Raw genomic sequence first — 15,643 nt, forward strand, 5'->3', positions numbered from 1 at the left:
ACAAATGTATTTTATTTTTTTTTTTTTTTTTTTTATAGTTAGTAATCCCGTATGCAACAAAGTGTTGTCTAATCTGCTCTACCATCCATCCCTCCTCTTGACACATGTCACTGCCCATGTGTCAATATTACCACCTACCTAAACAATCACTTAGTAATATTGGTAATTTATCATCCAATTGCCATCCCTTATTTATTTTTGAGACTGTCCCTTGCTTCTTTATTGCTCCTATCTTCCTGATCTTATTACTAAATAAATGATCTAGGTAATAGCTGTTTCGCATTAGATTGTGCCTTCCTCTGATTACTGCAGCTCATTGCATTAATTTAGTTTCAAATACCAACTTGTTGTTTATTAAAGCATAATAAAAATGAAATTTAAATGACAACATTTGATAATACCTCAACTTACTTCTATCCCGTAAAAGTAATCCAAGATTAGTACAATTGACTAGCAACAGGTATCCCTCATTCAGGGAAAGCTCTCTCTCGCTTCTGTTATTTTATGGTTCAAATCATATATATTATTACCAAATTATAATCTTCTTCACACTTTTCACAGTATTATAAATTACCCTCAACTTGGTAAAATAAACTATCTTAAAGTCCTCCTCTCATGCCTTTATAATTTACCAGTGTGGATGATTAATTAACACCAGAAAGTTAAAACAGAGTTCAGAAGCAATTTAAATTATTAAACGAACTGTTCCATCCCATAGTATACCAAACATTACCATCATTCTAAATATTTCACAAATGTTACTTATCCCAAGTGTTCATTAAGTCCTCATGACATTCATTCTCATAAGAAATCATATATACCCCAAACTCAGCCAAAACCGAAAAACTCCATAAAATTCACTGTGCGTCCTCCAAGACCTATCACCCTTGACCTGCTGAAAAAAACCCAAAATTGAAACAACAACCCTTTATAAACATCATACTAGGTGTGTTGTTTTTTATTTGAAAACCCCAATTAAAAAAGAACAACCGAACATAGCCAGGCCCCACTTAATTTGGTAGCTCCCTTTTATGACCTAAATAATGCCTAACTCATCAATAATCGTTTGTATCAATCTAATTCCTCATAACTAATCCATAAAACCACTCAAAATTCCTTGAGTATACAATGATTATGTTTAATTGATTACCCTTCAGATCATATCCTCTTTAAATCTCACAATGATTATTGAACCCATAAATCTGCTCCATGTGATCTCATATCAAATGATCCATTATCAATTATTTGATCAACACCATAGGAAAATCTGTCTCCCCTTCTATTGTTCCTGTCGCCCCTGTAAATGTCATATTTCATTCATTAGCCAATACAATCACATCCTCCGTGTAAGTAAGACATTATATTTTATCCCAGGCATCCACTTAACATAATGCTATAGGAGACTTCCATCAATCCTGGAAGACACTATATAATACCACGTTTCATTAAGTTCACTACACCTTCTAATATAAACCTATAACCCCTTTTTATTAATTTAATAATCACAACCTGTTGCATTGATGTTTAAAAAAATATATAAACCTATTGTTTAATAACTTCATACTTATAGCCAATGTTTATTCAATTCATCATCCTAATAGTCACAACTATATCCCATTGTTCAACGTACCATAAACAGATTATCGTTTTAGAAATCACCAATTATTTTCATACACCACTGGTGTTACCCAACCTATACAATAAAGTAATAAGCATTAGAATTTGTCAAAGAAATGCTTTTCATTCAACTATTCAAACTTCTGCTCGATACAGTCAAGCAAGTACAACTCTTTTACCCGTGAACTAGAACCATCAATAATTTTATTTTTTTCTCAATTCAAATAATTGTCTCTATAGCAATTTTCAGTTCGCTATTCAATTTCTTTAACTGTTCTCTCTGATTAGGCCCTAATTAATAAAACAAATACTTGCTATCGTTGATAAGCATACATTTAATTTTATTCCTATCATTTGAACTATGTACTGTTTCTCACCCCTTCCCCCCCCCCCCCCCCCCCCCTGCTCCTTCCTACACAACGGGGGAAGCGCGGGGACCTGCCCTAATCATCTTCCTTCTTGCGAAATCATGTCATTAGTACTTGTAAACACAACCCATTACTACTTAAAAACATATTTTCATAGACATGACTAGAATATTCATCTACTTAAGCTATCTAATTCAACCTTTCACATTTCTCAATCCACCTAGTAATCTAGGTCCATAGCCCCAATGCGAAAGCTTTACCCACTGTTCCTACCTAGGTTCGAACCAGGGACCCTCTACATACATTGCCAGTCACTCCACAAAATCCGCAATCCTTTCAAAGCACGCCAAACAACCACTTCCATGTCACACAGCCAGCCACGTCATCACTCCCGACTAGCCAGCCCTTTCATCTCAAACACTAAATCCCCTAGTAGCAAAAATAAAACACACTCTCAAACAGCATTCTGCATTTACCTCTATCATCAGGTTTAAAAACTAACTTAACAACATTAACCATCCTCTATTGCTGTAGTAACGTCATGTTTGGTTCAGTTTATTTATTACGATGGAGTGTCCATAATACTTCTCTATTCTCAGTAGTTTAACTCTCACCTCATTCAGCAACACAAAAACTCTCTCCCCGCACCTATTCCGGTTGAATAAGTGAGCCTTTCTATTTAACCCAAAACACGCTACAAATCGTCCATTCAACATCACCAAACCAAATACTCAGTAGTATCCGGTTACCACCCATACCAGCCGTTGAATTCCACTCATACATACAGATTTCACCTTATGCCATTGAAATGCCCAATAAACCATAATAGTTAAATGGAACCCTAAATTGGCTGTCTACTATATTATACATTACTTCTATAACCACATTAGTTATGGTCCGATTACCCATTAAACCTTATCACATGATCCAACAACGGTACAACTTTAAACTCATATTCTCTACTTTCTCACCCATGACGTACGTTTACGTTTGGGTGAGCAAGTTCATACGTATATATCGTTAGAAATGTATAGGTACCTCCCAAATAATCCCTTCGTGGTGTTTTTAGCCAATTCTTAATCAACACAAATCACTTCTTCAAACTTTTTACCCTTGGAACCAACTTTTTTTTTTAAATAGACTGTCATTTCCCGGACACATCTCTCTAAGTCCATGCTCTGTATACTTATAAGGTATCAGGCTGGTTGTCTTCTCCTGCTCTGGGGTTTGGCAGGGCTATTAAGGGATAGGATTGCTCCATCTTACCCTTACCACTGCCAGCCCCACCTGACTCTTCTCTGTCTGTCTCCTCTACCTCGATTGCTGACTTTCCATCTATCTTTCTCATTACTTTCCTGTAAGTTACCTCAAATTTATAAAACCACTCTCGCTTTCCTGTGTTTAGGTATATTCCCAGTGGTTTGTTCAGCCTCAGGTCACTAGACCACACCCTACTTTCCCCGATCAATATCCTTATTACTCTACTTTTCAAAAATCCTCCAGTTGTGTTAACGTACTCTATTTTTCCCGTATCTGAACTTTTGTATCTGTTCTCTCTTTCCTTCCATATGTGTACCTCATATGTTATTATTCTCATGTTTTCTGCCACTGTATATTCCCCTTTGTAACATCCCCTTATTTTGTATCCGTTTTCCTATGGTTCTCTTTCTAATCTTTGTCTCGGCATTCCTCCTCCAGCCCCTTCTTCCTCATAGGGAGGTGGGGCCGGTGGGGGGGGGGGCGAGATTATTCCCCTGCACTCTCCTTCACCTCACTACGTACTCATCATCTGGATTTTCTCTCCATGCCTGGTCTGCCAAGTTTGGATATAACATTTCTGCCCTTTGCTCTGGGGGAAGCACTGAGACCTCAACCTTCACTTCTCTTTCACTCTCACTCACTTCTCTTTTAGCCACACCCTGGCTGTTTCTAAGCCCTCTCTTTTCTGTTTCTGTAGATCAGTACCACAATTTACATGCATTTGTTTAATCATGGATTCCAGTTTAATTACATCAAGTATTTCTCGTCCCCAGTAAATTCTGGGACCTCTTGTGAGGATTTGCCCCCCATGGTTGGTACTGTTAAAAATCCCTTAGCCACCTCTTCTATATAACAAGTCAATATAACAAGTAATTCAAAACAGCTTCACACCACAACACCTGGAATCACCCCTCCCTGTATAGGTATTCTTGACTAGTCCCCCAGAATTATCTCCTACTCTACGGAGGAATTTATACCCACAATGTAATCTTGACAATTCCTGACAGTCTCTATACAACCACCTGGAATTATTCATAGATGTGACTTTTGAGCAAACATTAGGTCTCACACGTATACAACCTTACATGATTATTGGTTAACACCATCGGTAACCCGGAGTTTGTAAGGCTCCAGAATGGATAGTTACAGCAAAATCTACAGTTGTTTGTGACTTTTGACTTTACTAATATTCTATTTCTCACACATGCTATTTTAATTCCTTCTGGTGTACTTTTTGTATTTGTTTAACCCAGATTATTTGTTGACTGTTCTATAATCTCTTACAGGTTACATCCCATAGGTGTACTTTTAATAGTTCCTTCTATCTCAACACCGGGTAGTTTATTTTGGTAATTGGCCTATTACCGTGAGTCGTTACGGACCCACCAACCTTAAATTGGCTAACAACCTTAAATCGGCTACCGGCTACAACCTTAAATTGGCTACCTTAAAATGGCTACTGATCAATTTGCTACTTTAAATTATGACGTTACCCTCAGTCAATATTTTAGCAAGTTCTCAAATCAATTTCACCAAATAATGAATAAAGACTACTGACCTTATCCTTGCAGCCGAGATTCAATGTAGGTTTGGATTCCGTCACCGTCTCTGTCATTAATCAGGTGTCCTCTGGCCTGTTTTAACCCTTAATGTTAAAGGGCAGGACTTTCTATTTACGAATGTATCATTCGCCCGTCGACGGTTTTCAGAGTTACCTGGAATGACAGAAGCAGGTATTGGAGTCCGGCTCAGAAGGACCAAGCTGTTACGTGAATTATTAAACAATCTATTTCAGTGTCTCTGTGCGTCTCCCAAAAGGTTGTAAGTCTTTTGTGATTTAAGTAATGGACAGAGTCCCGATCTGCATAGTCAGAGATCTTTATTCATTGAGAATTCTGCCATCACAATTTCAGAGTCCATCTTTTATACTCATATGTCATACAAAAAAATCCCTCCCCTCTGTAGGCGGGCTGTAGTTTTTCACTCTAAAACTGCTCTCCTGACCATCAGTTCACACACACACACACACACATATACACACATGCATACACACATACATACATACACACACACACACACACACACACACACTCATACATACACACTTTCTTATCATACCCTACTCCCTGCATTCCTCAGTTATCGCCGTTCTCACAATATTCTGCACCATGTTGTCATACTCATTAAAAAGCCTAACAGTTTCTCTCCTCCCTAAATTCCTCAGTTATCAGTTGCCTGTAGACAGTTCTCCTTGTCCTTTGTTGTCTGGCCTAACTCTTACTCACATTGCTAAATAGTGGCTCAATGCCATAGTCTTTACTGGTCCTACACTCACACATTTCTAACACATTATACACAGTTTCAGGGTGTAATAATTAGTCATTAATAATTAATCTATCATCAATGGAAACAGGATGCACCTGAGCTCAATTTCGAGTCTCATAGCAAAGGGTCTGAATACTTATGTAAATAAGGTATTTCTGTTAATCATTTTCAATACATTTGCAAACGTTTCTAAAAACCTGTTTTTTCGCTTTGTCATTATGGGGTATTGTGTGTAAATTATTTTATCAATTTTAGAATAAGGCTGTAACGTAACAAAATGTGGAAAAAGTCAAGGGGTCTGAAGAATTTCTGAATGCTCTGTAGATTTAACTAAACACGTTTCCATCCAACCATTTCATGCAGATGAATTACATGTCCTATGAAAAAAGTCACGACTGGGCTGATGGAAAAATTAAATACAATTTTATAAATGGTACAATTTTATAAATGCCTACAGACAATTTGGTAGTTCGACATGGTGGAATCTTATTGTGTCACTATAATTAATTATGCGAGAAATGGCGGTGGAAACGCCTTTATGCGCAAATATTGATATAATAACCTTCATATCGAAGTAAACTTGGGAGTCACGCGATGATATGTTGTGTGGTCCTCGCACTACGACTCGGGAAAGCATGCAGTTTATTAGGCTACAGATTAAATAAATCATGATGGACTTCACAGGGTGGTGAATGTGCATGGTGATGAGCTTGATGCTCTTTTCCAATAAATATCGAGGGTCTTATTCTGGTGACATGATGTTCGATGCTTGCCTGCCAATTGACAAATACAAACAATATCGGTTTTTATCCATAATCTCATAATGTAGTTAGCCTACCCGCATTGGATCTGTGAGCTGTTGGCTAGAGCGCATGCGCTAAATAACGCAACAGTTTTTGTGACCGTGCACCACCAAACCATCAGTAGAGTTGAAAATGCAATGGAAACCTATTTAACTTATATTTTTCATTTGCTACATCAGAATTTAACAGTATAAGTTATTTTTATGTGCGCTATGTCATCACGCACAGCCTTCTATCTGCAAAAAGTCCGTTTTGGAAACCCATCTCTGGTGGGAAAATGCATAAATTGTTTCATGCAGATTTTAGAATATTCGCATGAAAATCTGTCACAAGATGGATGGAAACCTAGCTACTGAAAACAATAGTTTATTAATTATTTTCCAGTGTTTCACAGTTTTTCAGTGAGTGACAGATTTTTCATAAGTAGACCTAAACCATGGGTAGGCTATTTCAAAATTAATTTTAATTGCATATGGCTTTTGTTTTGTCTAAATAATACGAAATCAGGAATATGATCATGATAAACAGTTTCTCTAGATTTGTTAAAACCCCATTAGCAACTACAACCCCGGAAATCTCGCGAGATTGTTAGAGGGACTAAATTCAGGGAACATGGCGACGTCTAATTTGCTAAAGGTAAGATGCACCTCAATTCAATAATTTTGATTACATTTAATCAGTGTTTGTTGCATAGTCAAGGCTATATTACTGTACATTGTTAAGCGCACATACCTGAAGATGGTCTTGCAATATAGGAAGGTGATATGACGTCCTGTTGTTTGTCTTGCAAGCATTGAAAGGACTGTGCTATTTACTCCTCTCAGTCAATAGCGTTAGCCTGGTGCTAGCTAGCTGTGTCAGGCAGTAGCTAGTCCACACAGACATAAGTTAGCTAGTTTAGCCAGTTAGCTAACTAACTAACTGGCTAAGCTAGCACTGTCATTTGACTTGGCATGACTATCGTTGACTGAGTTGCTAGCTAACCTCAAGCACGATCGATTGTCTTTTCCATTAAAACACACGAACTAGCTTGCTAACAGTAGTTAGGCAGCCGGTATAACAATAGCTACATAACGTTAGATGGCTGGTTAGAAGATGCCCCAGTATCTGTGCTTTATGCCGCGTTCAGACAACTGGGAACTCGGAAAAAACGAGCTCCGACTGGGAAAAAGTTATTTGAAAGGTCATCCAACTCAGAATTCCAAGTCAGAAACTCTGAAGATCACTGACGTCTTGATTTGACCTTGTTTTTTCCCTAGTTCCCAGTCTTCTTGAAAACACCACAAGAGATGTCCACGATGAGTACGCCTATGATGTGTCTCCTCTCTAATGCCCAGGAAGCTCAGATTCAAACTCCCATTAGGGAAAGGGGGATACCTAGTCAGTTGCACAACTGAATGTATTCAACCGAAATGTGTCTTCCGCATTTAACCCAAACGCTTTGAATCAGATAGGTGCGAGGGGCTGCCTTAATCCAGGGCTTCCCAAACTTTTTCACTCAGGCTCCTGTTCCAGCATTGGGGAACACTCAAATTTGCAGTTTTAAAGCGGATTTTCTTGCAATTGTATACATTTAGCCTTGTCTAATGTTTATTAATGTGCTATTTGAGTGACTCGAACATTACTACAAAATCTATGGGCTAAAAAACATTAGCTGACATGGGCTAGTTGACCTGAACATGTTTTTAAAAAGGTGTCTGTATGCAAGTACTGGCATGACAAGAGAAAAACTGATGATGCACTGCCCAATTTCGAAATTGCACCTTGTGCATTCTACTATTACAACTTTCAAGAGTAAGTTGAAAGCCGGACAGAGTTCCCTAGGGGGCGCGCCCCACAGTTTGGGAACCACTGCCTTAATCGACGTCTACGTCATAGGCGCCCAGGGAGCAGTTGTTGGTGGAGGTTAACTGCCTTGCTCAAGGGCAGAAAGGCAGATATTTCCCCCTTGCCGGCTCAGGGATTTGAACCAGCGACCTTTTGGTTACTGGTCCAACGCTCTTAACCGCTATGCTACCTGCCACCCCAGACAGCTCTGCAAGCGTTATAATGTCAAAATAAGTTTGTTACTCACCAAATATGGGGTTTCGCTGAGCAACTATCTTCATTTACTCCTGTTACGGATGGTATGTACTTCCAAAAAATGGTCTAAATAAATTGTTTAAAGCAACCGAAAAAATGCCTCTTCGGCACCTCCAATGTATTGAGCTTTTGTAGACTTCCGACCTGTGCGCGGTAGTTAGGTTAGTGCTATTCGGACTCCTTGGAACGTCACTGACATTGGAGGTGCCGAATAGGCATTTTTTCAGTTGCTTGTAAAAAAACATTTATATCTTCTTATTTTTTTGAACATACCGGCCGTAACGTTAGCTCTACTGTCTGATAAAACACAAACTGCCTGGACTTTTTTACACTAAAGGTAGGCTAAAGCTAGTAGTTGCCAGCCACATGCAGATAGCCATCTAAGTTATTTAGTTAGTTAGCTAGCTAGCTAGCTAGCTAAAGTTGACTATTTATCACAATCAGGACACACTGGTTAAATCTCCTATTTCAGATTACATCCACATGCTCAACACTTTTTATTGGGCTGGCCAGCTATCTATGATGTGTGATACAATATGTTTGCATATAGGGTTGTTCCATTTGATTTACATAACTTTTTGATACACCATCCAAAGTGTAATTAATACCTTCACCATGCTCAAACGGATATTCCATTTTGTTATTATTACCCATCTACAAATAGGTGCTCTTCTTTGCAAGGCATTGGAAAATCTCCCTGGTCTTTGTGGTTGAATCTGTGTTTGAAATTCACTGCTCGACTGAGGGACCTTACAGATAATTAATTGTATGTGTGGGGTACAGCGATGAGGTAGTCATTCAAAAATCATGAGTCCATGCAACTTATTATGTGACTTGTAAAGCACATTTTTACTCCTGAATTTATTTAGGCTTGCCATAACAAAGGGGTTGAATACTTATTGACTCAAGACATTTCAGCTTTTCATTTAAAATTAATTTGTACAAATTTCAAAAACATAAATACACTTTGACATTATGGGGTATTGTGTGTAGGTGACACAATCTCAATTTAATCAATTTTAAACTAAGGCTGTAACATAACAACATTTGAAAGTCAAGGGGTGTGAATACTTTCTGAAGGCACTGTATGTGAAAATAAGAGTTTACGCATTTTTAAGATAAAAAACAAAAAAAAACATTGTAAAGTGGTGATCCCACTGGCTATAAGGTGAATGCACCTATTTGTAAGTCGCTCTGGATAAGAGCGTCTGCTAAATGACGTAAATGTAAATTATAATTTACATTAAAGGTTTAAAAAAAAATTAAACATTATTTTAATTTAAGAAATCATAAAATAGTTTGACAACCCTGACTGTAAGCTTTTAAAGGATTTCAAACTAAACCATTATTATTTTCCAGTGATAAAGATGTGGATGTCTCATGGTATGGTGGAGTATGCAAAATGGGTCAACTTTGAGCACCTCTATCTCCTGAATGTTTTGGCATTCAGGTCCATGGGCAAATATGTATGGAAAGTTTTGTTCAAATCAAAAGGGGTGTGACCAGAAAGTGATTGAAATCAATTGGAAAGACCCTATAGCTAGTCATGTCTGTATACTCACTGCATTGTTATTGTATCACTACACATTACACTCCCTCACAGGTAAGCTAGCTGGCTATAGTTATGGGTCTAAAAACAGATGCTACAGAATGGAAGCACCTGGGTTGTTGTCATGGTCAGAAACTCTCCAGCATAAGCAAGTCTGTTAGCCACTAATGGGCCTCAAATTAACCACCACCAGGCTTGTTTACTGCTCTTGTGTTCCTGCTAATGTTCAAATAGGCCTACTGCCTAGTTCCTAAACATTCAGCAATCACTGGGATGAATCTCAATTGTATATCCTTGATTTCTCATGTCCTCCCTTCTCGTCTCCTTCTCAAAGCACATTGGAGCAGAAGATCTGAGGTTCCTCCCCTCTCCTAAAATGTGTTTTGAGAAGGCAGCAAAGGAGAGGATGCGAGGAATCAAGTGAATACAATTGAGGTTCACCCCTGGTGTTGTCATAACTGCTATAGCCAGAGGTGACACTTCTACCCTTCCCATTCTCACCCAGAACAAAGGCTCCCTCCAGTTCGAGGACAAGTGGGACTTGATGCGTCCCATCGTCCTGAAGCTGCTCCGCCAAGAGTCAGTCACCAAACAGCAGTGGTTCGACCTCTTCTCGTGAGTATGGCCACTCGTCCATGTGCTCTCAGTCATACCAAGGTTTTATTCATTAGTGCACACAAATTGAAAACAAGTGTTTCTTATTAGACAAGTCAAGGCAGTCCCTCCCTGTTTCGGCCTGTTCCGTTTGGTTCTTAGTGAATACGATCTAAGAGCCTGTTGCAGAACGTTCAGATATAAATGTATGGTGTAGAACAGATTTCCTGACTGTCATATAGATTAGGGAATCATGGTGTCTGCAACATTCAGAACATTTTGCATGACTTGAAAAGGCTGTCATTCTGTTTCACAGACATTTCACATTAACTCCTGTCTGAGCTGTTAAAGACCAACAAATGGATTAATTGATTGATCTCCTCCAATCCCCTCATCTGATGTCTTGGTTTCCATAGAGACGTCCATGCAGTATGCCTATGGGATGACAAGGGGCCGGCCAAGATCCACCAGGCCCTGAAAGAGGACATCCTAGACTTCATCAAGCAAGCACAAGCGGTATGTAGGCCTGCTAAGTCTCGCTAGCATTGAAATGACTGTGCCATTTATTCCCTCACTGAGTACCACTAAAGGCATCCGCACTCTTCCCAGCCGAAACAGTTCGGTAGAGTTCGTACATATATCATGACAACATTTTGTGACGTTTTGGACTTCGGTGAGGGTTTTTTCGGCTGTTCAGGCACGCAACATTTTTCCTGGAGGCAAGCCGAAGTTCGGAGCCGAAGGCTACGCCCCTTCGTCGGTGATTGGTCAACAGTAGGGATTCTTCAATAAAGTCTTTGTCATCGAACAAGAGACGACTCGTTTTCAGGCACATTTTTTCATTGAAAAATACTGCACCAAACATCTTAGTTAGATGTAAAATTGCGTGACTAAGATCTCCTTGGCAAAAACATCAAAATTAATGACAGATTTATTGAGTTATCTTAGATTCATTCTATTTTGAGGAAGCATATACTGGCAACGTCGTCTCAAAATGGACAAACGGTACTATTGCGCTTTTTTCTCATTTTTCAAGGGAAGGTCTTTTTAAGGGAGTATGCAAGGACACTTTTTTGGGTTGCCTAGCCAACTTCGGCTAGCCGCCAGCCGAACTGAAGCATGCTGACACCTTAACGCTAGCTTGGAAGCAAGCTAGCTGTGCCAGTAGGCAACTGAGGAACCAAGCACTCTACTAGCCTATCCCTGACAACCAATATTTTCAACACCATAATGTCCATAACACCGCACTCAGCTGTTCTCTCCCCCTGCAACATGTTGAGTAACCAAGCAGACTGTCTATTACCCTCAACGCCATAAAGTCCATGACAGTGCCTTGCTCTCTCCCCCACAGCGGGTGTTGAGCCACCAGGACGACACGGCGCTGCTGAAGGCCTACATCGTGGAGTGGAGGAAGTTCTTCACGCAGTGCGACATCCTGCCCAAACCCTTCTGCCAGCTGGAGATCACACTCATGGGCAAACAGGGCAGCAACAAGAAGTCTAACGTAGAGGACAGCATCGTACGGAAGGTGAGGAGAGAAGAAAGGAGGAGGGGGGGTGTTGAGAGGTGCAGCAGCAGTATTTGTTTGTATTTGCATTGATATAAGAGAATTTCCGGTTGACATGAGGAAATTATGCCACCTGTAAATTCAGTCTGTCCCTGCTCATGTATCCATGTATCTACTTTCATTGTCCCTTCTGCTACCTTGTGGCTGTGGGCTGGCAAGGGGCATAGAAGGTAGCATCCGGAGGGTTGTCAGTTAAAATCCCGAGATTGAGAGGGACAATATGTCGGGGTGTCAGCTGGCAACCGGAGGGTTGCTGTTGTGAAATCCATGCCATCTCCTGTCGTTGTGCCCTTGTGCAAGGCACTAGATATAGCAAAAATACAAATGGAAACGCAACATGTAAAGTGTTGATCCAATGTTTCATGAGCTGAAATAAAATATCCCAATGTAGAAAATAGTAAAAATAAAGAAAAACCCTTGAATGAGTAGGTGTGTCCAAAAGTTTTTGGTACTGTGTGTACATACAGTTGAAGTCGGAACTTTACATACACTTAGGTTGGAGTCATTAAAACTCGTTTTTCTACCACTCCACAAATGTCTTGTTAACAAACTATAGTTTTGGCAAGTTGGTTAGGACATCTACTTTGTGCATGACACAATTAATTTTTACAACAATTGTTTACAGACAGATTATTTCACTTATAATTCACTGTATCACAATTCCAGTGGGTCAGAAGTTTACATACACTAAGTTGACTGTGCCTTTAAATAGCTTGGAAAATTCCAGAAAATGTCATGGCTTTAGAAGCTTCTGATAGGCTAATTGACATCATTTGAGTCAATTGGAGGTGTACCTGTGGATGTATTTCAAGGCCTACTTTCAAACTCAGTGCCTCTTTGCTTGACATCATGGGAAAATCAAAATAAATCAGCCAAGACCTCAGAAGAAAAATTGTAGACCTCCACAAGTCTGGTTCATCCTTGGGAGCAATTTCCAAACGCCTGAAGGTACCACGTTCATCTGTACAAACAATAGTACGCAAGTATAAACACCATGGGACCACGCAGCCGTCATACCGCTCAGGAAGGAGACGCATTCTTTCTCCTAGAGATGAACGTACTTTGGTGCGAAAAGTGCAAATCAATCCCAGAACAACAGCAAAGGACCTTGTGAAGATGCTGGAGGAAACAGGTACAAAAGTATCTATATCCACAGTAAAATTAGTCCTATATCGACATAACCTGAAAGGCCGCTCAGCAAGGAAGAAGCCACTGCTCCAAAACAGCCATAAAAAAGCCAGACTACAGTTTGCAACTGCACATGGGGACAAAGATCGTACTTTTTGGAGAAATGTCCTCTGGTCTGATGAAACAAAAATAGAACTGTTTGGCCATAATGACCGTTGTTATGTTTGGAGGAAAAAGGGGGTTGCTTGCAAGCCGAAGAACACCATCCCAACCGTGAAGCACGGGGGTGGCAGCATCATGCTGTGGGGGTGCTTTGCTGCAGGAGGGACTGGTGCACTTCACAAAATAGATTGCATCATGAGGAAGGAAAATTATGTGGATATATATATATATATATATATATATATCTCAAGACATCAGTCAGGAAGTTAAAGCTTGGTCACAAATGGGTCTTCCAAATGGACAATGACCCCAAGCATACTTCCAAAGTTGTGGCAAAATGGCTTAAGGACAACAAAGTCAAGGTATTGGAGTGGCCATCACAAAGCCCTGAACTCAATCCTATAGAAAATTTGTGGACAGAACTGAAAAAGCGTGTGCGAGCAAGGAGGCCTACAAACCTGACTCAGTTACACCAGCTCTGTCAGGAGGAATGGGCCAAAATTCACCCAACTTATTGTGGGAAGCTTGTGGAAGGCTACCCGAAACGTTTGACCCAAGTTAAACAATTTAAAGGCAATGCTACCAAATACTAATTGGGTGTATGTAAACTTCTGACCCACTGGGAATGTGATGAAAGAAATAAAAGCTGAAATAAATAGTTCTCTCTACAATTATTCTGACATTTCACATTCTTAAAATAAAGTGGTGATCCTAACTGACCTAAGACAGGGAATATTTACTTAAATGTCAGGAATTGTGAAAAAACTGAGTTAAAATGTATTTGGCTAAGGTGTATGTAAACTTCCGACTTCAACTGTACATAAATTCAGCAAAAAAAGAAACGTCCTCTCACTGTCAACTGCGTTTATTTTCAGCAAACTTAACATGTGTAAATATTTGTATGAACATAGCAAGATTCAACAACTGAGGCATAAACTGAACAAGTTCCACAGACATGTGACTAACAGAAATTGAATAATGTGTCCCTGAACAAAGAGGGGGGGGTCAAAATCAAAAGTAACAGCCAATATCTGGTGTGGCCACCAGCTGCATTAAGTACTGCAGTGCGTCTCCTCCTCATGGACTGCACCAGATTTGCCTGTTCTTGCTGTGAGATGTTACCCCACTTTTCCACCAAGGCACCTGCAAGTTCCCGGACATTTCTAGGGGGAATGGCCCTAGCCCTCACCCTCCGATCCAACAGGTCCCAGACGTGCTCAATGGGATTGAGATCCAGGCTCTTCGCTGGCCATGGCAGAACACTGACATTCCTGTCTTGCAGGAAATCACGCACAGAACGAGCAATATGGCTGGTGGCATTGTCATGCTGGAGGGTCATGTCAGGATGAGCCTGCAGGAAGGGTACCACATGAGGGAGGAGGATGTCTTCCCTGTAACGCACAGCGTTGAGATTGCCTGCGATGACAACAAGCTCAGTCCGATGATGCTGTGACACACCGCACCAGACCATGACAGACCCTCCACCTCCAAATCGATCCCACTCCAGAGTACAGGCTCGGTGTAACGCTCATTCCTTCGACGATAAACGCAAATCCGACCTTCATCCCATGTGAGACAAAACCGTGACTCGTCAGTGAATAGCACTTTTTGCCAGTCCTGTCTGGTCCAGCGACAGTGGGTTTGTGCCCATAGGCGAAGTTGTTGTCGGTGATGTCTGGTGAGAACCTGCCTTACAACAGGCCTACAAGCCCTTAGTCCAGCCTCTCTCAGCCTATTGCAGACAGTCTGAGCACTGGTGGAGGGATTGTGCGTTCCTGGTGTAACTCGGGCAGTTGTTGTAGCCATCCTGTACCTGTCCCGCAGGTGTGATGTTCGGATGTACCAATCCTGTGCAGGTGTTGTTACACGTGGTCTGCCACTGCGAGGACAATCAGCTGTCCATCCTGTCTCTCTGTAGCGCTGTCTTAGGTGTCTCACGGTACGGACATTGCAATTTATTGCCCTGGCCACATCCTTGCAGCATGCAAGGCACGTTCACGCAGATGAGCAGGGACCCTGGGCATCTTTCTTTTGGAGTCAGTAGAAAGGCCTCTTTAGTGTCCTAAGTTTTCATAACTGTGACCTTAATTGCCTACCGTCTGTAAGCTGTTAGTGTCTTAACGATCGTTCCACAGGTGCATGTTCATTAATTGTTTATGGTTCATTGAACAAGCATGGGAAACAGTGT

At 40.5% G+C, this 15,643-nt stretch overlaps 1 protein-coding gene across 5 annotated transcripts in view; it reads left to right on the forward strand.

The window, feature by feature from the left end:
• Positions 1 to 6,962: 6,962 nt before the first annotated feature.
• cul5b (cullin 5b) overlaps positions 6,963 to 15,643 on the forward strand; it is a 30,617-nt gene continuing 21,936 nt past the window's right edge. For 2 of the 5 annotated variants that reach the window (XM_084177538.1, XM_084177539.1), the window contains exons 1-4: positions 6,963 to 7,009; positions 10,510 to 10,619; positions 11,015 to 11,114; positions 11,950 to 12,126. In XM_084177538.1, the coding sequence (XP_084033664.1) occupies positions 6,986 to 7,009; positions 10,510 to 10,619; positions 11,015 to 11,114; positions 11,950 to 12,126 (411 nt within the window). In that variant the 5' untranslated portion in view covers positions 6,963 to 6,985. The remainder of the gene's footprint in view (positions 7,010 to 10,509; positions 10,620 to 11,014; positions 11,115 to 11,949; positions 12,127 to 15,643) is intronic. The other 3 variants (XM_084177537.1, XM_084177536.1, XM_084177535.1) reach the window with 3 other exon arrangements.

Source organism: Coregonus lavaretus (genome assembly GCF_964263955.1).
Source record: "Coregonus lavaretus genome assembly, chromosome: 15".
Lineage (NCBI taxonomy): Eukaryota > Metazoa > Chordata > Actinopteri > Salmoniformes > Salmonidae > Coregonus > Coregonus lavaretus.